Source organism: Channa argus, chromosome 1 (genome assembly GCF_033026475.1).
Source record: "Channa argus isolate prfri chromosome 1, Channa argus male v1.0, whole genome shotgun sequence".
NCBI classification, from domain to species: Eukaryota; Metazoa; Chordata; class Actinopteri; order Anabantiformes; family Channidae; genus Channa; species Channa argus.
The window spans coordinates 40,590,313-40,617,538 of NC_090197.1; the positions used below are offsets into that span (position 1 = coordinate 40,590,313).

Below are 27,226 nucleotides of genomic sequence, written 5' to 3' on the forward strand. Positions count from 1 at the left end.
ATTTCTCAGTATTCTAATATATATAGCATGTAATGTTTTTTATCACCAAAAAGAAATTGAGAAAAATGAAATTAGAGCTTTCAATTATAATGGCACAAAAACATATGCACATACACAAATATTGACATGCATTCTGCCAAAGGAAGTCAGATAGGAGTTCAACAAAGTGTCACAGATAGCAAATATCCCTGGCTCAAAGATACAAAACGAGCCCCTGAAGGAAGATGGGACTTTAAGATGAGCAAGTGAGAGTGACAACCCTGTCTGGAATGCCTTTGTCTCTATATGCTAATATTTACTTTTGGATTTAGCTTTTCCCCTTCTCTTATTTGCTGTTGATAGAAAGGAATGAAAAGGCAGATAGCCAACAGGTTACCTAGTAGCAAGGCTTTTGTGCTTGTGTCTAGCCAGCAGGTTCCCAAGCATATTGTGGTGAACAGAGGCAGAGATTACGGAGTTTAGGAATGTTACTTGCTGCTTAATAGTTGTTGCTACTCTCCTATCAACCCCAGCTTAGAAACACAAACACATGCGCCAAAAATATGTGTTTGTTTATGAAAGACAGAAAAGACGGGGAGAAAAAGATGGGAGACATACTTGCTCTTTACACATGGTGCCAAGATAGCTTCCACCTCCATCCCCTCCCCTCACTCCTCTTCCCTCCTGGGGAGTCCAGGGTTGCAGCAGCCTGGGTGTCTGCCTGAAGGCCCGTCTCACAGCAGGCCAGTCATAGCGGCGGCACTTTGATGTCTTTGTGGCGAGACTCCGTGCCTCATGTCCGCGCTCATTAACTTTGTCAATGACAGATCAATGTGAGCCTTAAAAAAGGCTTCGCTGCCTCAAAATTGTGCCTCAAAATCTATTCACATTCTGGGTCTGAGTCTGAGTCTGGATTGGTTTTGGCATAGATCTGAACAAACAAACAATAGAGCAAGATACAAAGAGACTGTTCGCTCATGATAGCACTAATTTAACAAGAGCCTCCCCCGACATGTGTGCTACAAGGATATCGCTCGACTTAACTCCAGCATCCCGACTTCCTACGGCTTAGTGCTCACAGACAGCAGTCCCATCACTGCATTTCCTGTAGGTCCCTGTTTAATGATTAGGAGATTAGGGTCCTTCTTTCTTTTTGCACCTGAATGTCAGTCAGACAGTTGCAGCCGACCGGAGTGTTAAAACCAGGAAAGCACTTCAGTCCCACATTGTCAAAAGCTAACACTTAGCACCAATAAAAAAAAAACAGTATACAACTTCTTGAACCTTACTTTAGCCTTTCCTGTCAAATTTTATCTTCCACTTGTTTTATAACTGATTTTTACTGCTTCTCCAAGCTTTTTGACACAAGTGGGGGAAAAGAAGAATCTCTACTGCATACTGAGACATTGATAGTGCTATAAGTGTTAAAAGATAACTTTTTTGCTACTTGCCCTGCCAACTAGATCTGATGCCACACTAAAATATATTTCAGTACTTGAAGGAACATGAAGGTGGCTTTTTGAGCAAAACATTTTGGGTTTTCTTGTCCTTTAACAAAATACGAAAAACATCTCAGCGTTCCCATCTTTACTGTATTAATACAAACAGCCTTACAAGAAATAAACAGTTACAATGTAGAGCTGGAAAAAAATTACTATGTAAAGAAATGAATATGTAAAAGTAAACCCGAAGCATTTTAGACCACATTTTCATACTTAAAATAAAAACTACAAATAAAATACTTACAACCATGGACACATTTTGTGCACTCAGTATTAGATTTAACAAAACAGCCTTATTTTTCTGAGACCAAGATGCTGGGAGACAGTTTTGGCTTGAAACAATCCATGTAACCATGTTACAATTTATCTGATCTAAAGCATAAAAATCACCTATATATAGTGTGTTTTAATGTAAAAGCGACATTGCAGTTAATATGAAACACAGACTGCCATTCACACAGGTAACGTCCCTCACACATGAATCTGCATAAACATGCCCTCAGTCACAGAAGTACATATACGCAAAATACTAAATGTACACACAGATTCTTATATGACAGCACACATGTACATGAGCAATGCCAATTCACACAAAGCCTGGTGCACACAAACATATGGCCAGAGAGATCATCTGTACTCTAAATATTTAAAAAGACTATTGCTCTGCCTGTAATTAAAACCACTGCAGCATTCCAAAGCTCTAGCTTTGACCGACAACCCAGTTCTCCCTCTCTCTCTCTTAGTCTCCCCGTGTCCTTTTCTAGTCTATTCTTCTCCTTTTCCTTTCTTTATTCTGACCTTTGCTTTAAGGGATGTTTGAAAAAACTTCCAAAAACAATTTAACTGGGAATCATCTGTGCGATAACTGCACTCCTTTTGACAAACATGAATCCCTTTTCACTAAAAGCTCATCTAGAGGGGCATCATTTCCTTTGCCGCTGAGAGAATGTTAAAGTTCAGGTTTTGTCTTGAAGGTAAGTAGCCCTCTCTCCTGAGGAGAATGTTGCCTTTCCAGTGATGTGTAATGATATGTTAGAACAGCATGCAGAGCAAACACGGGAACCGTTAGCCAGTGCCACACACTGTTTGGTTACAGTACTGGGGGCTTCTGTCATGCCCGGGCCTGTGGGGATACCGGGGGTAAATCCATTCTCGGCCCCGCTGCTTCCTCCTGTTAGAATCTGCCCAAATCCTGCCTTTATCACTATGTTTGCTCTGCTGAGCTCTCTAATGCTCTCCAGCCTCTCACACAAGGTAGGTGTTTATATGCATGTGTGTGTGTTTGCTTTGGCCTGCACAGTAATGGTTCCCATCCCTTCACTATCAACATGGATAGAATGCAGATTGTAATGCGACAAAAGACCTGAGAGTGGGAACGCACACGTAGAGGCTCAACGGAAAGGCATGCTCCTGGAAAGGAGAGCAACAGTATATTCCAGTAGAAATGTATGTTGCGTGTGCATGTGAATGTGTGCACGTTTGTGTGTGCAGAGTTGTAAACAAGCACTTCTCATGAAGTGGAGATGGTCTATGGAGAGCTGCTCTCATTTCAAACATTATTTATTTATTAGCCCCTGTGTGGGACATACACACACAGCCACACATGCCCACAGTGACAGAAATCCTTCAGTTTATTTCATCATGCACCAGCGATCAACCTCATTCCCTCACCCATCTCTTCCCTCCGTCCCTGAATCCCTCCCTCCCTTAAAATCGATGGAGTGTTTTGTCACCCAATGCTGCGTTTCATGCAATATTCATCTGAAGAAAAAAAAAAAAGCTCATCTCACACTTAATGAATTTTCATAATCTCTATTTGGCACTGATTGGTAAATGAAGGGCCGCTACAGGCTTGATACACACACACACAAACACACACACATACACACACACACACACACATACCAACAACCCCATTATCCAAGCTTCAGGCGAGGTCTTTGTTTTGTACCATTGGAATCTGACAGTGATTTATGGAGAAGGGCAGTCACACTACACCCTGATACACACAGCAACACAAAGCAAGGTTACTGGCCCAAACATGGGCACAAAGAAAGGTTACTACTCCATCAACAAAGCCACGCAGACAGCAGTGCATGCTGTGGTCGGGGGTCAACATCACATCGATTCAGCTCACGAAATGAGTGTATTGGCTTTCAATAACTTGTTTTGATGAATTCTATGAATATGAATCTTTCTTCCACACTCAAGGATTTCTTAATGACTTTCTCTGGAAAATGCATGAGACTCGGAAAAAACAAAACTGACTTTCCCAGTGTCAAACTGAGTCCAAGTTTATATGCCATTTTCTGGAGTCATTTTCCGATGCATTACCACTGCGGTTTTGTCAGAGTGGTGAACCTTGAGAGGCCAGACACACCCTGCCCTTCAGGGTGAGTTTGCCCACTGCAGTGCCAGGCTTTCTTCCTTTACTTCTGTGTGGGCATGTTAGATCGTCTTTATATGTGCTCTCAGTTACAGCTCAGGTGAGGACACCACATTCCTTCTGACTCATTATGAGTGTTAAGAACACAAGACAGCGATTTAGCTGATGATCTGTAACAATTTTACCTCCACGGCTGGCTTTGGAACACACACATGCAGACATTACAGGAAGAAAACTGCTTCCCGAGGGAATACATTTTCTGAAGAGTAACCACAGAGCTTTTCTGCAACAGATTGCAAAATCCATTCTAGATGCTTGTTTGATGCTAATCGTCTTCTTGCTGGGACAAAACAGACGGTTGTTTGACATTCAAATGTTAGCAGCCCCAGCAAAAAAGGGAGAAATAAAGTGAGTGGGAGAGACATATCAGAGGCAGAAGGAAAAGTTTTCTTATGTCCTTTTAAAAAGTTAGATAAAGGACACAAAACACACACTGATGACTCACAGACACATAATACTGCCTCTGAGTCATCCTTAATGAACCTTAATTTGGGGGTAAAATACTCGTTGCCGGTTTTGCTCTAAGGGCTTAAAGATGCACCACAGAACCTAATGATATCACAGAGCAGGCCTCTCCAGTTGATCACAGTTACACAAACTGTATTGATTAAACTGCAAAAGTACAAAAAGAGAGTTCGTTAGAAAGAGGGAAAGAAGTGTGTGGGGGGCGGGGTTGGGAATAGAGGCAGAATGGCTCACATCTAAATAGGAGTTCATATTCAAAAATGTTCTTTATTTTTTTACTACTTATAAACTCTCAATGAGGGCGTCAGATTTGGTAACAATCATATAGTTTTGTGCTTGTGTGTTTGGTGGAGGTTTATGAAAGCCACTCCAGGCTCTCCAAGGCTGGCCAGCTACGGCCGGCTTGACGACTGAGGATAGGAATTCAGGAGGGCGGTTGACAAAGAGGCTCTCCCTTGGTGTGTGTTTTACAGAAAGAGAGAAACAGTGTAGATGGAAAGAAAGGCCGAGACGAAAAAAGAGAGAGAGAGGGTGAGAGATGAAAGCCCGAGCAGGTGTGAGTGCCTGAAACACCATTGACAATTCAAAAACGGCGTTCCATTCCGTTCTGCAACATTGCCATTACCTTGGCAGCTTGTTTCTTTAATTTCCTCTTTAAAGCAATAAGGCAGCTCATGTTACACATTAATTATGTTTTCTGGAACTTCTTCTCTACCCCTCCCCCTCCTTGTTGACTGACAGCTCGGCTGCCTCCTGGCCCAGGCTTTCTTGGAGCAAGGGAGTGGGAGACTGAATAGGCTAATAAATGGTGAAGGAGGGGTTGGTCACACCCCACACTATTGTACTGGTGCTGTCACGCCTGACCCTTAACCAAACAGACACACACATACACACATACACACATCCATTAACTACAACTTTAACACCACCTGGTGATTTTAATGTTGTGGTGGACAGCCGTCAGCATGGGCATTGGTCTATGGCTGCATAGTCCCATAAGGATCATACTGTGATGCACTATGTGTTCTGATACCTGTCGATCATGACCATTTTTCCCACACTGACTCCTGTTAACCACAACATTAAAAACACCAGACAGTATTAATGTTATGGATAATAGGTGTATATATGCAGCCACACACACATCTTTGATTGCTAACAATGTGTGCATGCAGCGTTGTACGTAAGCAGACATACGCACATATACACACACCTTCACATCACCTCTGTCAGCACTGACCCCACACCAAATACCCAGCCTCCCCCTGTATCCAAGGTGACCAAATGAGGCCCCAGCCATCGCCTAGCAACCAGGGAACAATGAGCTCCAAGGAGACGGAATGGCTTGAGCAAAGGGCATGCTATTCTCTGGAGATGGAGGGAGGGATGGAGGGATAGGAGCCGAGGTGGAAAGAGGAGGGGATGAGGGGTGATGGTAATGGTGTTAGGACACATCTTTAACCATGTCACAAAGAGGGTGCCTGCCTGGGAAACAAGGCTGTGTTTCTCTAACCCTGCTTGACGTCTCAGTTCAACTCCGCTACGCTCAGCTCAGCTCACTCTCACAACTTGAAAAAATGGCGAAACAATCTGAATTCTACCTTTTATGTACTCCACCCACAACTCTGCACACAAAGTATGAGGGAAACCAGAAAGGCAAAAACAAGGCAAAAATAAAATATTATGTAATCTGCTATTCCGTTCTTATTAATTGAGCTGCCTGTCAAACTGTGAAAATATCTTTGTAATGCTATGTGGATTAACACAGGTCCCCCATATTTCCTGCAGTCAGCAAGGGAAACTTTTAGCTGATTTGATTGTTGACTTCAGCGTCCCAGAGCTTTGACTTTTATGTTCTATGAAAGAAACTTCTATCAGTTCTACATCTTTCTGCCCTTGAAGGAGCGAGGGTGTTAACACAGATGTATCACCATCTTTCAGGTTTCTATATCCAGAAACACAGGTAGGAAGGTGAATGAGGGTGAGATTGCCGGGGGGGCAAATGCAACACAACACTCTGCCAATTCAGTCTCCATAGAAACTATTAGGATACTATAAAAAGACAGAGACAAACCTGCCCAGATAACTGGCTCATGCTGCAATTATTTTACAGAGGTATTTATCACATATTTCTGTTTGATTGAGCTGCTGCCATTATCAACTGCCAAGTTTCTCGCAGGAAGGACAACTCCTGGAAAAGTTCTCTTCTGTCAGACCTTTTGGACTTGAACACACTACAATCTCAAATGGAAGAAATGTTAGCAATAAATGTGTGAGAAAGAATGGAGCAAAGGGGCAGGTGTGAAAATAAAGTGAGTAAAATGACTGTACGGGAAGTGGTGATGGCTATTGGGTCCCAGTCTGTTAGCTTGTTCATGTGAAAACTCTTTGTTAGCCATGAATGGTCTCCTCTCTTTTACAACTGCTTTATGAAGTGGAAGCTGGGCATGCCCCTACTTCCAGTGTAAACTGTACACATACAAACTACTTTTCTCTCAGTAGTACAAACTTTCATTAATTTACTAATATGATACAAGAATTAAATATTTTGTTTCTGTTTAATTCTGTTTAAACTAGATGACCTTGAGTTTAGAGCTTACTAGTCAGGCAAAGCAAGCAAGGTGTCATAAAAATTTTCACCTTGAGATATGTGAAACTGTGGTGGCATATTCTACACAATAAATCTAAAATGTGTAGAATTTTTTAATAATCATTATTTGCAACACTTGCATGCAAAAAACAAAAAACAAAAACAAGGCATAGAATGATGTTCCAATAACTCCAGTCTGTAAGACTGATGAAGGTGTCAGGGGGAGGGTGTAATAATGGTATGTGGCCAGGCATTACGGATTAATGCGCACACATACACACACACACACAAAAACAAAACGTGCATGCATATTGGATTTGGAGGATTTAACACGGGCGGACAAGGAGGATTTAAGGAGTGGGAAAGGTGTTCCTGGGTGAAGTTAAATCAAAGAGCAGCAGACATTATTCAAATATACTTCTGTCACTATTTCTTTGTCCCTGGACTTATTCAAATGGAAAATTTATGAACACACCCGAAGAAAAAGCAGAAGGTAGTAATAGAACATGTTGTATGGAGTTGTGTTTCGCCATTGATTCCTGGCATTTACCGTTGTCCTGCTAAAAGTATCTGACCCTCTGTAGCCTTTAAATATCAGGAATGGTCTCTGGAATAATGTATTGGACAGAGGAATGCTATAACTTACACAGACAATATTGAGTGTCTCTGTGTCTGGTTGGGACACCCTTGACTTCATGGGAAATGTTTGCATGTCTAGGTCTGGTCTGGGATGGGGCTGACCTACTATTCTTCTATTCTATGAGTTGGTAATACCTATTCCTCTAATGCCAGTACCAACAACACACCCTCCAGCTATTGGCTTGATCTCCACATAAAAGGGCCTGAAAACTCATTACCAGCCTGGGACTCATAAGGGCCTTCAGTCCCCCCCAGCCTTTTATAAGCCAATGAGGACGGAGAAATTCCCCAAGAGAAGAAAATCAGTGATGGAAGATCTCACAAAGGAAGTGCCATCCAGGTAGCCAGGTGTTTAAGATACAGATAAGGTGCATGGAGGAAGTAATACAGGGAGAGGAAAAGGAACCAATAAGGAAGGTAGGACAAGGAAGATGACAGAGAGGACGTGAAGGACATTAAAGGTGCAGTAAGATCATAGAGGAAAAAAATGGGAAACGCTGACAGAGGGAGGAGGATTTCTACTCCTATCTCTGTGTGGCATTTCATCCTTTACAGGGTCCCAGTGTCACTCAGGCCTCCTCCAGCAGAGTCCAGCTTTGAAGTGATAATGGGGCTTTCGGCTAATGCTCCACTGCAGGTGCCCCTGGCTCCCTTACCCTTTCTGTCGCCCAGCACAGCCACATACATGAGAAGAGATGAGAATCCCTTCGAAGTCTACAGATGAGGCCAATCTTTCTTCTTTCTGCGTCTTATTTCTTATGCTTTATCTGTCAACCCCACTTATTCTATCAACACACTAGTTATTGCTTCTCAGGCACTGTCATGTCCTTCTATTGCTCTCTAACTCGTTTTACCCATCCTTCCACTCCTTACTTTATCAAATTTCAGCAGTTCAATGGATTTGGGAGGAAGGGATTTAGAACTACCTGAAAACACTATTTAACAGTCCCTGAAGAATATATATATATATATATATATATATATATATGTGTGTGTGTGTGTGTGTGTGTGTGTGTCTGTGTGTGTGTGTGTGTGTGTGTGTCTGTGTATATATATATATATAAAAACACACTAATACTATCTGGCTGCATCTCAGATGTAACACTCATTTCTAGAAGCTTTGTTTGGGTGGGGAAGGTGTTTTGTGTATGTGTGTGTGCATGTGTGTGTGTGTGTGTGTGTGTGTGTGTGTTTTTGTGCGTATACCTCTAGAAAAAAAATGGTAAAGTGGGGAAGGGGAGTCGATTCCATCTGCCGGTGATTTCCTGTTATACTGTATACAAAGCAAAACAAGAAAAGACACCCCCTGCACAGAACAACATACTGTTTCTCACTAAAAAAAATATCTCTACAGTAAGGATACACACACACTCTGGGACTAATAGGATCACTGCTTCACGCTGTGATACCAGCAGGAGAGTATTGTTAGAGGGAGCCAATAGTGGAAACAGATAGGCATTTGGAACAGATTTGTTTTTCCTTTTGCTATGCTCACCAGCACTGCAAGACCCAATATGTCTTTTTACTGGAATGTGGGCAGTCCACTTACCTAAGCAGACAAGTGTCTTTTGTTTACTGTGAAAGTAGGATGGCTGAGGAAGAACCACAGAGCACAAAGACAAAAGACATAAAGATCCAGGTTGAATCCAACATTTAAAACATATGAAACAGATGGTTGTTTAAGGTTTATTTTTCAGGTGATGTGCTTGTTTGACTTTTTCCACTAGTCAAACTGAATATGTTTACATGAACATATAAGTCATTACTGTGAATAACCAGATATGGGTAAACAGAGCGATGGAAGTGTTTACATGCCTCGGAGTCACAGCCATTTGACTGAAAACTACACAGATCAGCCACAACATTAACCTCCCTGTTGTTTTTACTTTCAAACATATCCAAAGTAACGTGTATAAATGCTTTAAAAAAAATAAAAATGAAACTTTAAAAATGCCAAGTGACATTTCATTGTTAACCTTGGTAGTAGTGGTTATAAATATTAAATATTATTAATGTATAAATATAATTGTTGCTATGATTTTGTCATAACTCCAATACATCTAATCACACTTGGGTGACATAATACATGTAAGCTTCCCTGTGCAACCACAGTTCACAACTGCCAATTAGCAGCTCTGTTAGAGCTGTATGAATGAGGAGGCACACTCTAGGGCACCTCTGTAGCAGTTGCAGCAAGACAGAGGTTTACTCATTTTGCCTCTCGAGATTTTCTTAGCTGAAATTCAAACCCGTAAAGCTTTCACCAGTAGCCTGCATTGTCAAATCAAACTCATTAACCTGTAGTTTGCCTGAAGGTTGTTGCCTTTACAAAGTCAAAGTTTTAGTAGCGGCTCTGTAGCTTGTAGAGTCTGATAAACAAAAGTCCTGGAGGTGTAATAAGTATAAAGTCCTAAGGATGGACCTGCTCACCACAGACAGAAAGGAGACAGGGCCCAGAGTTCACAAACACACAGAAATATAGCCGTGGGGAAGAGGAAGGAGTTCAACCAAAGGCTCTCTTTTCAGAGGATAAAGGGATGCTGCTAAATCCTATAATTACATACATGCACACACAACTAAAAATCCAAAAATCTCTTTCCATCCATTACACCACACTTTTCCCAAGCAACTGGGCCAGCTCTCATTCAGAAAATATGAGGCTCTTTTTGATCCATTTCACCTACTAACTCTTTCTTTCTCTGTGTGTCTTCCACTCACTCAGAAAGGGTAAACAGCCTGAGTCCGAGCCCCAAAGCGCATTCGTTGCTACAGCAGCAAACCAGCAGGAGGTGGGGAAATTATGTGTGCAGTGGCATTTGTGTGATTGCATGTGTGTGTGTGTGTGTTTAAAGGCATAATTTGCCCTGTAGTATGTTTGTTTGTTCTTTTTAAATCTCAGAATCTGAAACAGAGCATGATGCCACAGGACAGGGCTGGAACAATCATTTACTGTGCACGTGTGGGTTTGCTGGACATGTGCACTGGGAAACACATGCGCATGTGTGGAAGTTTTCCTGTCTCTTCCTGTTTCAGAGGATATTGGAAAAGGTTTCGAACACCCTCTCTCCACTCCATGCTTTTAGGATGAAAGGCTGTGTTTAGGCCTGCTTGGGCTACTTCCAACACCGAGCTTCAGAATCTTAAGTCCAGACCCTAACAGCTCATTACAAGAGGTTACACACAGATACTGCAGTCTTCCTGCTAAACTCCTTACACACGACACTTCCACGTGATGATCCAGAGTAGATAGCCATAATTGAAAAGCCAGGTCTTGAACCGAACTGTAACGAGATAGACAGATGCACTAAGTGAGGGAAACACCTCTTGCAGGGAGATTGCACTCTATTATGGCTGTAATGAATGGGATATGGTTCTCATTCTGATAGCTGTTCATACTCCATGCTGCTTACCCTACTGGACACACATGTCCACTAAGCATGTGTTTGCACTAGCAGGACAGTCCAACCAGCATTATATGGGTTGTTATTCCTGGCTGGGGTTGCAGCATTCCACAAGCCCCAAGGAGTAAATGAGTGTGTGTGTGTGTGTGTGTCTGTGTCTGTCTCTGTGTATGTTTCCACATGCATGTATGTGAGGACATGAGGGCAGCCTTTACTCACATATGTGTCATTTCCAATCTGGACCCGGCAAAGCAGGCCATCACAGAGGCAAACTGTCAGCAGCAGCAGAGGAGACGAACGAGGAGGCCTCCTCCAACTCCACGAGTGAAATCCCTGTGTGTGTATACTCATGACGGATCTAGACCACACTGTGATGTCTTATTCATGCCGTATCAATTCATAATGACCAGGCCAGTCCCTAGTCTCACACACACACACACGCGCACGAGCACATGTGTATGACTGGGGCGATCATTGCAAAAGAACTTGTGTGTGTTGCTTGTACGAATATTTAGAGCATTAGAGTTGGTATGGGGAGATACAGTATATAGAGCAATCAGTGCCAGACACTGGACATAGACTTACACACACACACAAACCTGCACTGATGTCCCAGCGCTTTAGTGTGAATATTTAACAAGTCTCAATCCATCTGTTCAATTATTCATAAGGAAGGACACAGAATAGTTAGTAAATATAAACACTGCTGTTTCCCTCTTGCTTTTTGCCATATCTTTGTCATATTTTGCACCTCTGACTGTTTCACTCTCTCTTCGCAAATTCTCTTTCTTCTGTCTGATTTTTGTCGTCTCTTTCGTTTCTTTCTCTCTCATTCTGCTTGTGCTGCGGTTGTGAATATTTCCGATGGCAGAGTGTTTTTAAATTACCCCCTTTTGGCTTCCGCTCTCCTCACATGGTTTGGTCTGCATTTCTCTCTCACACACTGTCCGACTCGTAAAGAAAACAGCGACAAGCCATAAAAGCCACTTTTACCAGCTGCCAAGGACAGGGGCAGGAAGAGCGGCAGGGGCAAGGAGTTAAGGCCTGACACATATTTTTCCTCTGCCAGGTCAGGTATTCATACTCAATGTCAGAGTTAGATCTAACTTTACCTACACTTGGAAAAAGAGTTTATAGTCTTACAAGCATTTTTGGTTTTATTTATTCAGATTTAGATTTTTTTTTTTAGATTTATCCCTCAACCCAAACATGATGGAACAGAATTATATTTGTTGAGGTCACAGCTATAATAAAATACATACAGAGTGTCCCAAATAAATGCAGTATACAGTTTTCAGTTCTACCAAACAAAATAGTTCCCTGCAAAAACCAATGAGGAGATGTAGATTGCAAAGAGATAATGCTGTAAAATGTTTCACACAAAGTTAAGAGACTGCTTTCTCAAAGTCTGTAAAAAAATCAAAGCAACACTGTACAGACACCACTTGTGGTAATAGAAAAAGGGTGATCTGCACCTTTAAGAAGACACTTTTTCGGCTTCATCCAGGTATTTTATTCCACTGTGTCTAAAGTTAGCCTAACTGTAGTTGTTGCTATCAGTGTTTACTTAGTGTCAGACAAACCACAGTCAAACAAAATCGGGATGTCTGCCATCGATGGCAAAGAAGCCTTCTGATGACGACAGGTTTCCATGGGGACTGCTGCCAAGCACAGGCCCAAACAGTCAACCGACAGTGAGGGAGAGCCCTAGCACGAGGGAGGTCATTCATCAACAGAGACAAAGAGAAGGAAATGACAAGACCAGCTTGGACCATTAACAGCCTGCCAGACACACATGCATGCAGTCCAAAGAGAAAAAGAAACATTCGTATCAGTCTTTCATGCAGTCATATACATAAAGTCAAAAGTCCAAAGAGTTAATTTGCTTGCTTTGTGGCACAAACTTGGAGTAAGTTTACGATGCCAATCAATCTGCACCAAATGCGAAGAGGAAAATACAGTACATAGAGTGGTGGCAAACAAAATCAAAAACAAGTGGGAATACTGTGGCAGACAGACGATTTATAGATTTAATGATAGTGCAAATTATTTATGCTAGATCTCTGTCCCTCAAACATTTCTTTCTTCTCACACTGAGCTACCGTTCCCTAAGCATCAAGCAATCAACAAACACAAAACACAGCATCCCGCCAACACAAACACAGCATAGTTAACTCTGCATCAACACATAGTTGACGCTGCTCTTTTATCTCTTGTCAAAGTCATATAAAGAATGTAATCCCCTGCGTATGCCTGGCATCCACACATTTGCACACAAAGATGTAATTAAGTTATTCTGTGTGTGTTTGTGTCTAATTAGTGTTACTTGCATTTTCACTTATTTTTCTATGAGTGTGTGTGTGTGTGTGTGTGTGTGTGTGTGTTGGTTACTGTGCCAATAGTTCAGTGAGTGTTTAGGGGTTGTGTATATCAGGATACCTGTTGTCAAGCATTAGCACGAAAATGAATGATGGAAAATAGGATCTTCATGAAGGATGAGACACACCCCCTCTCCTATCTTTTGCCAGGGTTTTCTGGTCTCCCCTGTAGTGCAGGTACTACCACACCCTTTCCTACTCCCTCCTTCTTCTCCATGCCTCCTGGTGAGATAAACAAGGGAAAACCTCTCTGAACCCTCCCCTCACCCCACCACGTAATACCGCATGTTAGCCATTAATGGAAAGCAACACCCCTTCAAACAAGCCTGTGGTGTTCCAGGCACTTTGTGGCAGCGACAAGCAACACAGTAATCAAAATCCACAAAATATCCCCTTTCCTCCTCCGTCCACAAAGCCCCATCCTGATCCCAAACCAGATGCTATTCCCTGGGGCAGGCTATCCGGCTGCTCTGCACTCCCCCAACTCTACTCACCTATCCCTGTTTTTTTCTTCATCTTGCCATCTTTCTTTCCTTTCTGCTCTCCCACTACGAAAAGACACTAATTACAGAGATGATGGTGAGTAGATTACAGATCTGAAGTGCAGTGGAAGTGGGATGAGGAGAAGTCAGAGGTGGTGGGCTAGGGGCAACAGGTCGTTAACAGTGATGAATGCATGTCTATTTTCACTGTTATTGTTCACTGATGTTCTGCACTGTGCCTCTCACCTCTGGGCCGCCTTTCCCATGACTTTCTGTCTGTGCCATCCATCATAAGCAGCTTTAACTAACTCTAACTATCTCTAATCATCTCTAATCAATTCCAATTATCTCTCCTGTGCCGCTAATGCATTAGTGTCTCTAGTATCTTTCAGGCATGGGAGAGAAAGCAGAGTGGGGGTGTGGGTAAAGAGGTAGGCTCTCAAAACAGAAAACAGATCATGTACTAACTCAATTCTCTGGTTTTGTACGCATGAAAAAACAGTATTTGAGCTCGAGCAAAATGAATGCAAAATATGAAAATTAAATATTCATACTTGTGATTTTTTTAGCTGGTTTTAGTAGAGCTCAGAGAAAACAATGCTGTTTTTCAAAATCTGCATTCCAGCAAGAACAAGCATAATTTTCTATCTTCCCTTTGTAGTGGAAACCTATTACCCTGTTAGCTTAATGAGTCTTTAATAACTCCTCACAAACAGCAGTCTGCTGCTCATTTAACAGACAGTCTTTTATTAACCCAGCTAGCTCTTCCTCTAGAGTTTAATGAGAGCAACAATTTCATCTGCTATCACTCCCTCCTCTATCCTTTATGTCCTTCTTTCTGTTTGTCCTCTCAGCAGGATGACTAAGACAAACAAACCGCTTTGTTATACGAGCTCTTCCTCAAACGCTCACTGCAGAATGAGCAAAACACGAAGGAAAGAAATGCAGCAGTAGAGTGTAAAAAGTGCAGGAAGGGGGCAATTAATCCTGCATCCAAGAGAAGAGAAACCATCTGGGTTAGTGCTCCACCTGAGGGCAGCAGGCTTTCACATTAACCTTTCTTGTTAGGATCACAAAGGCAGACCCTAACAAGCCCTGGTGAGCACTTTGGACAAGTGTTAAGACATACATACACAAATACAAATGCAACCCTAGATTGTCTTTCCCTCTCTTTCATTTGTCCTCACACATGCACACACACACACACGCACACACACACCTATGCACACACACACACACACACACACACACACACACACACACACACACACACACACACACACACACACACACACACACACACACACACACACACACACACACACACACACACACACACACGGAATAGCAGTGATTCTTCCTTGGGGAGCTGAGAACCTTTCAAGTCCATTAAAAGTTGCTGGTGGGAGCGAGACAGGGCTGTAACCCGACCGCATCAGACTGGAACCAGAACCCTCAGTGTGGCCCAGACACACCGCTTACGAGTTAAGAAACACATTATGAAAAACCTTTGTCTTCTACTGCCGTTCCTGATCCCATACTACTACACATAACTTTTAACAAGCACTACTTACAAGTGCTTGTTAAAAATGAACAAGTTACAGGTTTTTCATAAAGGTGTAACTGTCAATCAAAATGTCTACTTTCAATCAAAAACAGGCACTGTAAATATTAGATTATTTTAATTTCCATGCCCCTGATTGCACATTTGTCGTTACTGTTTAACTGTACTATATGGCACTTCCACACCTGAAATGTGTCAAGGTCCATTATGGTTGTCTTTTAACTAGCCAAGGATAAAGACCAAATGAGCGTATACACAGACACATAGCGAATCGATTAAGCAATGTTAAACAAAGTCTCATTCTCCAGAACATGGCAGAAAAGCCAGCGTTAGGTTTAGAATAATGAGCATGAAGTGAGATTGGATGAAACAGGGGAGCTGTGTTAGCACAATCCTCTGGCTGTTGGCAGAGCCTGCCGCTGCAGATGGACTAATCACGCTTGTTCAAGGCCATCCGCTGGTCTGGAAGGCCTCGGTCTGCACGGCGTCTGTTCTAGCTAGACAGACAACTCAGTGCTGCTCAGTGTTAGCAAGCCACAAACAGACCAGTCTTGTCCCATAGGATGAGACTTTGCCATAAAGCCCCACAGGTTGGTTTTGGCATAATGATAGGTGACATGGGGAGATAGATGAGAGGAGGTGACAGATAGATTCAACATGGTGTTAAACATCAAACTTAAGATAAACATATGGTGGGCTGAGGCCTGGATCATGGGTTACTAGTACCACTATGTGGATAGCAGGGAGGGAAATGATTTTTCCATGACCCACAGTTTCATTATTCCCAGATGGTCCAGATAATCTGAACTGGAATAATGGGAGCTGGAAATATCAGCTAGCAAGAGGGATACTGATTATCCTAAAGAAAGAAAGTCAAAAAAAACACAGAGGGAATAAAAATTTAGTATTAATGTGGGACTGTCACTGCAGGGGCATATGAATGCAAGGATATGTTGGTATGTGACACTGGGCCTTAACAAGTAGAAACAGAATGAAGAGTGCAATGACGCATTTCTTTCATATGATGGATGTATTTTGGTCCATTGGCAGAAAGAACTTCTACAGTGACATAAAACAACCTCATCAGGAAACACAGACATCCTTTTACCTGGAACAGGGTTCAAAGTCTAATGTGTCCCTCAGTTCAAGTCTCAATGTCCCACCACCTCCCTGTCACCAGTGGATTCTTTCACAGACAGACTAGCATGAAGAAAGTGCAGACGTTCTGGAGTTGAAGGCTCAACATTTTCCAGGTCATTTTGTTTTGCAGAAAGTAACTATGGTGGAAATCACACAATAGGCTTTGCACATGTCACAAGTCAAAATCTAAGTGGCATTCCAACAAGTAGAAGTGAAGCTTAAATGTTCTTTAATTTGTGTTTTTAACAAACCACACTGAAGCCTACATTACTCACATTATTGAAACCATTCTGTGTTGTCTGGGGTATAGCTGTAGTAAATAATGTCTCCCAGCAACATCAGTGGCTTGCATAATAAAGAGAACAGGAAGAGAGATGGCGTATGACAGATAGAAAAAGTGAGGGCATTCAATTGAAATAACAAAGCAAATGCACTTACAGTCGAGACAGGGCAGGGTTCTTCTGAAACAGCAACTCAGGAAGCTGCTGCAGTTGATTACGGTTCAGCCGCCTACGGCAGAAAAAACATATGATCAAGCAGTGAGTTTATGTGTGTGTCTATGCATGGGTGCCCTTCAGTGTGTAGGCTGTGAATAATTTCTGCTAGCTGCCGTAGAATCGGCTTAGCCACAGGCTATTGTGTTTCAGGGTGCTCTGAATGTCACATAAATATCCAACTGAAAGTTCAGGGGAATTAAACTGCTAGTCAGAGACTGTGCCGTAAATTATCTCTGTGCAGTTAAATTACAATGCTGCACTTAGTGGGTCTCTGTGCTCTGCCGACTTTCCCAGAGTTACGGAGAAGCAACATTCGCATTTAAATAAGTGAATTATGTCAACCAGCTCTCTGAAGATGAACAGATTTTTTCTGGGGTAAACTATCAATACAAGATGCTTCTAAATAAGTTAAGAGAAATAGATGTGTCTATTCAAGCCCAAGGAAGCACTGACAGGACTAGTGGTTTGCAAAATAAATTCCATGTCAAACAACTAAAGTCCAAGACAGGCAGGCTTTATGCAAATACAACAATTAAGTCAATGAGGAACAGACTGTTGCTAATCTGTTGGAAACCACAGTTCTCTTCCCCCTGAATGGCCCATTGAAGGCACATGGGAGTGAACGCAGCCACTGTGACCCAGCGAGGCTGCAAATCTGGAAGGCAGGCCGCTGCCATGCCTTCAGACACATTCAGACAGATGTTGGGACCTGTGCCACTCACTGTATACACTGAAAAGAGTGCTTGGCCAGCTGAGGTGAAGATTTATGGTGTAATGGGTATTAATGGTCTGCTGCCGTCCCGCTCACACTGAACTGTACCTGCTAGTGGGTTAGTGGCTTTTAAACATTTGAGAAACGAGCCGCTTAATTTCCACATTGGTCTGGCACATGGATGTGTCTACCCAATGTTTGGGATCATTCGACTATGGAGGGGGGAAGGCAAGCTGTGCATGGCCTCACGTTTGGTAATGTAAATTGTTAATGTGGGTTTTAGATCAGTCAGAAAGTCTTTTATAAGTTAACCGCTGTGTGTGCATGATGGCATTTGTCCATACAGTAATCTGCTGTGCAGGTTTCCATGTGAGGAACACTATTGATTTGCTAATAAGTTGGTTGAGGTGTGGTTGACTGTGTTTGCCTCTGTGTTTTCCCAGCCAGTTTACAAGCTGTTGAAGAGTTTATGGTGCTGTCCAGATGATCCAGGGTCTGCGGTGGGGGAGGCCTCTTAAGCCCACACATCCCACTGAGGGCATTCCTCTCAGGCAGTGCTAATAAAAAAAAAAACTCCTAGCCCACGCTGTAACCTCTCAGCACCATCCGAGCGGATTGGAATGACAGGAAAGTGGCTCACACTGATACACAATTCAGCACTGGTTCCTCCTGTTAGGACCATCACAGTCAACTAATACAAGAACTGAATAGAGATCCATAAAAGGGTGGAATTTTCATTTGAAGTTCAAGGTAATAAAAATGTTATTTCTGGTTAGCCCACAGACAACCCTGGGTGGTACTCACAGTCTCTCTAGTTCCTTCATGTCATCAAAAGCCCCACGCTCAATCACAGTAATCTGATTCTCCATCAGCTGCCTGCAGGGAAAGGACAGAAAGAGAGCCTTAGAAAAATTGATACAGTGCGGCTTTGACTTTTTATGAGTTTGTAGATGGTCACTCTGGCTTTAACAAAGTATCATTGGCTTTGGGGTTTGGATGCCAAAACATCTTGCAGTATGGATATTCATGCTGAGAGCAGTATATTTAGCACCTCTTTCTCTCTCAAACACACACACAGAGGGCAGTAGTGTAGACTGAGGGCACAGTGTGGAATCTTGGCAAACGAAGCAGGGGAGAGAAGCCAGGAAAGTTTTCAAGGTGGCTTAGAAAGTGTGGGTCCGAGATTCTGGTGTGGTCCACTGGGTGTAGTGGCTGGGCGGAGATGAGACGGAAGGTGGGCAGGGGGTCAGAAAGTCTAACAGGGAAAACTGATGTGGGATCGAAGGCTTTAGCAATTGGTAAAATTTAGGTAAAGTAGGCAGTGGATTTATGTGTGATTGTTCGATTGCATAGTTGGACATTTTAAGAGTTGCAGGCATCAAGGCTGTTAGTAATACACAAACAAACATGCATACACACAAACATGCAGTTCACACACACATCCTTTCCTCACCTACATTGCCAAAGCTAACGCACACAAAAAAGAACCTTGGATAGTTTTGGAAGTGTTACAATAACACAAGGTCAGGAAGGAGAGAAAAGCGTCTAGAGGCTTTAAAAGCAACAAGAGCTTTCCTTCATTACGTATACAACTGTTCTGTGTTGAAGGCAACCTCTCATGTCTCCTGTGAGGCCACACCGTGCTGCTACTCAGCAGTCTGGCCTTCCTCCCCATCGAATATAAATGCTAATCACTGTTCACACTCCATAAACACTGGGAGAAAAGTGGAATTCACCTCCGATCTCTTTCTCATGAATTTAGATAGAAGTAAAAAAAAAAAAAATTGTAATGAGTACTTTTGAATTGAGAAAACTTTTTCACACAGTCTGAGGGAATGTTTATTCATTTTCTGTGATCCCTTTCTATCTACCATTTTCCCCAAACTGTTCCTTTATTGCTCTTTGTTTCCTCAAACATACATCGATGTGCATTGCTGATGTGGACAATCTGATAACCAGTGTCAGTTAATTGAAATGAAATCAGCTTTGTGTTTGAATTTAGACTGACAGAGTAGGTGGAGGCCGTCTGTAAAGCTAAACCTCTGGTCCTATTCAGGTACTTCTGAGGGTTCTTAGGGTCAGGTGGATCAGAGGTCAACACACTATTAGTCTTCTGGGCTCAGCCGTACAGATGTCACCTCCCAATAACACAGAGACAGACCTTTTTCTGGTTGCACACAGAGACATGCCATGCACCTACTCTATGTAAACCAAGCACTGTGTGCAGTATATGGCTGCCTGACATTACAGAAAACAAACGTGGGCATGTGTGTTCCAGGTAGCACAGTGGTGGTCACGTGTTGCAAAAGAGGCTTTTGCAGCAGAGGATGTTTTGTCTTAAGTACCTCTTTGCAAGGAGTTGTTTGCAGCAAGGAGTTTTACTTTTTACTTGTGACAAGCTGGTGACATGAGGTCATTTGACCTCCACATGGGGGTAAAAGGTGGCGTATGAAAGCAGGAATGCATAGGAAGACGAGAGGGGACAAGGAGTGGTGGGAACAAGGAGAGAAAGGGGGGATGGGCAAGTAATGATGAGGCTTGAAAATAGTCTGGTAAGTAGCTGGTGTGTGCAGCTCGTGTTACATTTAAAACATGTTCAGGTCTATACGGCTTCCTCTTCTGCATAGTTATAACACCTATGACACTATTCACAAGTGTGGGCACACACAAAGACATTTTTACAGCTACTTTATTACATTTAGTCACAAGTGCTGTTTAAATTCAGTGCAGAGGTAATCAGTGATTTCACCTAAATGTGTTAATTGTGTTGAGAGCCTATTTAAAACTAGCACTTGTATACACATTACAGGTTCATGTGTGGAAAAAGGGTGCAAGTGTGTGTGTCTAAGGGACAATAAGTGCTACTACAGCAGAAATATGACTATGAATATGTGAGTGAGAAGTCCATTTCATCTCAGGCTGCAGTCACTCAGAAGTTTAATGTACTCTGGAGTAGGACTCTTAACAGAAGCATCTCCACTTCACTGGGTTTATGCTAATTTGAGCAGCAAGTCTGTACAACTTGTATTGTGCAAGGTTACACACAGCTCAGATATGCATGAGTAGAAAAACACAGACACAGACGTGCAACAACACTACACATACTGAACAAACATGTCATTATGACCATAAAGCACTTACAGAACTCGGAGGTACTTGAGTCCAGCAAAGTCACTCTTGGTGATCCGTGTGAGGTTATTCCCATTCAGCTCCCTGTAAAGAGAGACACACAAACATTTATGAATAATTGATCTATATTCTCCCTTTGGACCTGTTCAGCCTGATGAGTAAAGAAACAGACAGCAGCATGAGCTGGCTTTGTCAACTGATACGAGTCAAACTTTTACCTTGTGTTTTGCAACACACACACACACACACACACACACACACACACACACACACACACACACACACACACACACACACACAGGGCCCTAAGCTTATTGCCACTTAATACAACTAATGTAATATATACTGAGAATGCCATTAATAAGTGTTTATTTTACAAAATACAAATCACTTTATAAGTCATGTTAAATGTATTAAATATTGTTCAGTTCAAATTCTACGAGGACTGATTAAGAAATCCTATTAAAATGGAAGCCACATTAGAGCTGTCTTTCTATTCCATCCCTCTACCACCAACAACCCCCCTGCCCCCCTTCTCCCGTCTGCCATGTCCTTCTACTATTGATGGGGATTAGCAGGAGCCAGCAGAGTGGATTTGGGTAGGGCCGCAAGGCCAGAAAGCTAAGTGTTGTGGATATAATGGAAGCAGCCTCCCTGCTGAGAGCTGGTCATCACTGCAACAGAAGATAAACACAAAGGAACTAGAAAGGGTTTTTAATATAAGATTGGGTTCTTATAGGTAAACCATCAGCTAATGAATGAAAATAAATCAATTTAAGTGTTGTGTATTTGATCACTTGAATGGTAACACCCTGAACTTGGCAGCGACACCTCCAGTGGTTTGGTGGATTCAGTTACTTTTGCTGATAGAAGAATGCTTTGTATGGTTCTTTGTTACTGCAGAACAGTGTGGATTAAATTTTTACCTTTGAAGTGAGTTGTATTTTCATGACAGAGGGGAAAGAAAGAAGTTAAATTACACAAACCATACACACCACCCAAGTGGTGAGAGATATCAAAATATGCACTGTTTCTCTGTGCTACTGCGCTATGAGTTCACCCCTGCACTACCCTGACCCCACTCCCACCCCCACCCTAAAGCATTACCAAAAAAATTGATCAAAATCTATGCCTAAAGCACTGGTCTCTCTCCTTCAGTCGCTCACTTTCTCTCATCTAATGACCACTCGAGGGACTGTAGCGCTATGCAGTACGAAAAAGAACGGTCATAACAGACAGATGGTGTGTGTGTGTGTGTGTACACATGTGCATCAACAGTCCAAGCGACAGGGCCACAGGAAATAAATAATGGACTGAGCTACATTAGCCTGGGCCTCAATACACACACATGTGGTGCTCATTACAGGTGCTTATGCAGATAGGCGCACACATACACCCACACAAAGTTCTGGATTATTAATGTCTTATCTTCAGGGTGGCCACTGCTGATGACACCCGGAGGACAATAAAAGGAGAAAGACCGAAGATAAGAAAGAGATGGTTAAAGCAAAGGGTGACAGGGGGAATGTAGAAAAATGACTCACACATAAACATGTGAAACCATACTTTACTCCTCCGGCAATGAAACATTGCTTTCTCCTGTAATAAGAGACATGCCATAGTTTCTGCATACACTCCAGAGTTGACTGACACATCTTAAACTTTTAGTTTAGATGTAGCTGAACAAAAGTTCCTGGTAATGCATTTAAACTATGTTCTAATCTTCCGCTTGAAGTATTCATCTTCAAAACTATTTTGGCCAAGCACCTGTTCAGTGATACTGTGACATTTAAGCAAAGCTCAAATGCCAAAAGCATCCTATGATGATTAACCCGTTAAGGATCCACACTGTTTATGACAAATTCTGAACTTTTCCACTGGAATTTTGAAACAAAAAAAAAAGCAGTGTTCTTATTTGTTTGAAATTGTCCAGGTATAAATCATTGTTCACACTGTAGCACATCTGCTCAAGCATTGTTGTTTTGTGCATACTGACATGGCCTGCTCTTGTTAAATTGTATACAGTGAATTTCATAAATATAGTAATAAAATTCACTATCCTTAACATATATTTTTCACAAAGAAGAAGTTACTAATAAAGTAGACACCCTTTATGATGAGACCACATTGCCAAACATATACTGCTACAGCTCCTGTTGTTTGACCAAAGAGTGACGTCTGCTGACCCAAGGAAGTATTTTATCTCTGGGAGATTCACCAAGTTACTCCCATGTCTGTGAGGATGCTCTGGTTGATTGAAAGTAGCTGGGATTCCCATCAGATTTAGGAAGTAACCTCTTCATGTGCAAAGACTCATACATAACAGTCAGTCAACTTTGGTGGATGAAAAAATCTACATGAACCCACTGCTTAGGTTCATATAGATTGGAAATTAACCGAAAGTGAGAATATGGACTGACGAAATGCGTACAGTCTGGTTACTCCATGTCTGCATAATGGCAGTGTATGCCACAGTAATATATGGTGTCAATGGCTCTTAGAGAAATCTGCTGTTTGTTAGCTACAGTATCAGTCACTGCCATTTTTTTAGTTTTACAATCAAAGGGAGTTAAGCAATGGCTTTTGGCACAGCAGCAAAGGCACCTCTTTAAAAGACAGATGTTTTGTAGGACCGACTTGCACTGCAGTATTACTTTAGAGGCTGAAAATTATTAGGTATAACTCCCAGTTGATACAGCAAAGGATTTCCACCTCCAATTGCTTCAGTCAAATCCATTCCATCCTCTGAACCTCTGTAAGGATTCCCAATGCTGACACACTTCCTGGAGAGCAAGTGAATTTATGACATCACTGTCTACGCTTTATCCTACACTGCAGGTTGATTGATGTTTGAGCACCATCCCTTGGGTGGACATGTAGCAGCCATCGCTCCACATCTCTATAATTCAAAGGGGCTCAAGGTACAGCCACGATGCTGAAAAACTCATTATGTTTATTTCTGCCAGCTGCTGGGGTCCCTCAGCTTAGGGAGACCTGGTTCGAATTGAGCAACATTACATGAAATGGAAAGCCAAGACTAGAGGGAAGATAAGCAAACATACTGGCTCAATAAAGTGTGCGTACAGATACGCTCATACACAAATATTCACATGAGCTCTGTTTCTTACATATTTCAAAAGACCATATAAATATACTGAAACAGGGAATGCATGCAAGCACATTTACTGGCATGTACACAAACAGCATCTGTGGGAAAAGCAACTGTGCACCATTGGGATCTCACAAATGCATAAAAACCTAATGATCACGAGGAGAAAGTAGTGTGGCGGTGTAGCATTTAACTGACGATATGTATTCATGCAGAAGTGAAATGAATATAGACACAGTGGAACGGTAAAGTATTCAAAATGGCGAGTCTGTTATTACAAACAAAGCATATTAAAGCCGACCACTCTTGGCTTGAGGGAGCATTGAAAATATTCCGGTCACACTCTTTTTCTGCCATCTACAGGAAACTGTGTCCCAATGCTTGGGTTAGACCAAATATACAGTGGTCACTTTTACTAACAAGTTTCGGTTTAATAGTCTTATACTGACAGGTAAAAATCAGTTGGCAATGTAAAACTTAAAAAATTGTGTCAAAACATTAAGCAGGACAAGACGTAATTAAGCTGTGGTTGCTCATAAACATTACTGCCAGGGTAGCTGTTGAAAATAGTACTCCTTATCGTGCACTTCACTCCACTTATGGGTATTCAGTCCGTCCCTCTCTGCTGCTAAATTTACTTGCAGGCTAAAATTCAGCACACAGCAAAGGCAACATAAAAAAGCAATTTGATAAGTCTTAATCTACAGGTTGAAGTAAACTCAACTGGTGAGTCTTGCTATATTGCTGCTCAAATGTCTTCCTGACTGATCACAACACACAGTGGGTATGGATTTAAGAGGAAGTAAATGCATCATGCCTTCTTGCTTGACTGAGCTTATTAAAGTTGTAGTCTTTTGCAGTCTTTTTGTAACAGTGCAGTGAGCACCACAGTACCATTTGTCCTGAACAGCTTTGGCCTGGCAGGGAAGACAGAAGCCTGCTGACTGACGGTTGGTAGCATGGTTCTGTCCACAGTCCTCGCTGTAGAAACAACCTGATGAGCAGAAACCTGACGTCCTGTACAGCCCATGTGCAGATGCTCATTTACTACAATCACACACTAACTATGCTATTTGACCAGACCAGCATACACTTCCCCTTATAAATGAACTGCATAGATCGGCAAGCTGTGGAAGATTGAAGCATTCCTCCACCTCCAGATTCTACAACATATGGACGTGACAGCCGTGAAACACACAGGTGGAAAGAAAGAGAGAAAAAAAAAACACTCACTGAGAGTCAGAAAAGAAGACAGAGCTGCTCAGACAGTGTTGTTAGCTACCTAAAAGTGACGGAGTGGAGAAGTGTGGTGGAGTGTTGCGAGGAGACAGGGGCTGCGAAGAGTAGAAGGGCAGTCTGGGAAATGTCAGTAGAGAGATGAGGCCTTGACAGCTGCTAGACTATGAGAAGAAAGTGACTTACATACTACTTAGTCCAACAGGCTACAGGATCAGGCAGTACCACCCGGGTGCACAACATCCCAGACAGAGAGACTGAGTTAGTGAAAGAGGGAGAGAGGAAAGAGAGGAAGCAGACTGCCATGACCAAAATAACACACTCTTAAACCCAAATGGAACACTTCTGTCCACACTAAGAGGTCAGATTTCTGCTCAGCTTGAACAAAACTGAAATGTGGCTTTCAGACGAGCAGTTAAGGCGCTCAGCTCTACATTTTAGTGTGTGTGTGCATGTCTTAGTGAGCATTTAAATGTGTAGGAGTGTATGTGTGTGTGCGCATGCATGTGTGTGTGTAGAGTGCGCCAAGACTTTGTCTGAGAGTGTTTTCCCGGCTCCTGGGCTCCTCAAGGGCTATTTACAGTTTTCATTCTGCAAAGTCAGGCCTCTGGAGCAAGATTACATGATAGGAAAGGTAAACATCAAGCAGATCCCACACATGCATGGCACACACACACAGACTAACACAATTTTTCTCTGACCAATAGGGTCTTTTGCATTTTATAAACAGCTACAGGTGACATAAAGGAACCAAAACCCAAACCTCCTTCTTTTGTTGTCTTCACATGGCCTTTACAATACAACAACCACCTTGACAAGGAGACACAGACTTTCATGCAGCAAATGCTGCTGCAAGCAAAACTAGACACGTAGCAAGAAAGAAAAGGAGACTGGGTAAAGACAAGGCAGTAAATTAACACACAGACACATTCTGATCAAACATAGATAACTTATGACACTTTTTGAGACCATAGTGAATCAATTAAACATCTGTTCCAGTGTATGTTACTACACCAGACTAGAAAAAGAACACACACAAGGCTGTCACAGAAGCAGAGACTTAAGGGTCTTTTATGGTTTATACTGTGTCTGTAGTTTGTTCAGGGACAGGCGCTGAGGTTCTTTTGTGGCTTCAAGTTCCCTATGAAGGCATTTAGGTTGTATGAACATGTACATTGACTATAAAGTGTGTCATGTGGACAAGACATATGCTCTGCCAGATGTACTATCTTTGAGTTATTTCTCAAAGAACAGTGGGATGTTCCCGTAACAGATGTACATTGATGACTGGTAATTTGATGGATGTAAGTGTGTTTGAATCTTTCTACTGGTCTCTAAGAATAAAGCATTTTTCTCTGTACATGCCTGATGAACATAAATCACATAGTGACAGCAGCAGTCCTACATTCCTTCATTATTATTTATGTGAAATATGTGAATATTTAATGGATGAGAAAGTTTTCATTTTGACAATTGTTTTTAGTTTATTATTATTTTCGGAGAATTAAACACGACTAACAAAATATACACCAATTACCAACAAAACGCATTTATCTGATGATCTGAATGCTGTGGTGGACAGGGGCCGACAAAGGAAATATTTAATGCTGGTGCTGATTAGCAGGTTTAGAACACACAGTGCATCATAGACCCGTCAGAGTGCCTATGCTGACCCCTGTCCACAACCACATGGAGATATTAATGTTGTGGCTGATCAGTTAGGCACTTTACACTTCAGTGTTGCACTAAACGGATCGCTGATATGTGTGTGCAAAGCGAACCAAAGTTGATCTCAGGTCCCCTTTACATCAGATATCCTGCTCATTATTTCCTGACTTTCTTGACTATGGTGAAATGTGTATTATGAAAGCATATATAGAACGTGAGAAGACTGCTCACTGATTTATGTGTATATACACACACACACACAGCCAGGAGAGTTAATAGCAAGATGGAC

The 27,226-nt window shown here is 42.1% G+C and overlaps 1 protein-coding gene across 4 annotated transcripts in view; it reads right to left on the bottom strand.

Annotated features, from left to right (window-relative positions):
- The window catches only part of slit1a (slit homolog 1a (Drosophila)), an 81,559-nt gene that overhangs the window by 49,783 nt on the left and 4,550 nt on the right, over positions 1 to 27,226 (bottom strand). For all 4 annotated transcript variants that reach the window (XM_067520514.1, XM_067520495.1, XM_067520503.1 and 1 more), the window contains exons 2-4: positions 20,937 to 21,008; positions 18,600 to 18,671; positions 17,025 to 17,096 (exon numbers count right to left, since the gene is read on the bottom strand). In XM_067520514.1, the coding sequence (XP_067376615.1) occupies positions 17,025 to 17,096; positions 18,600 to 18,671; positions 20,937 to 21,008 (216 nt within the window). The remainder of the gene's footprint in view (positions 1 to 17,024; positions 17,097 to 18,599; positions 18,672 to 20,936; positions 21,009 to 27,226) is intronic.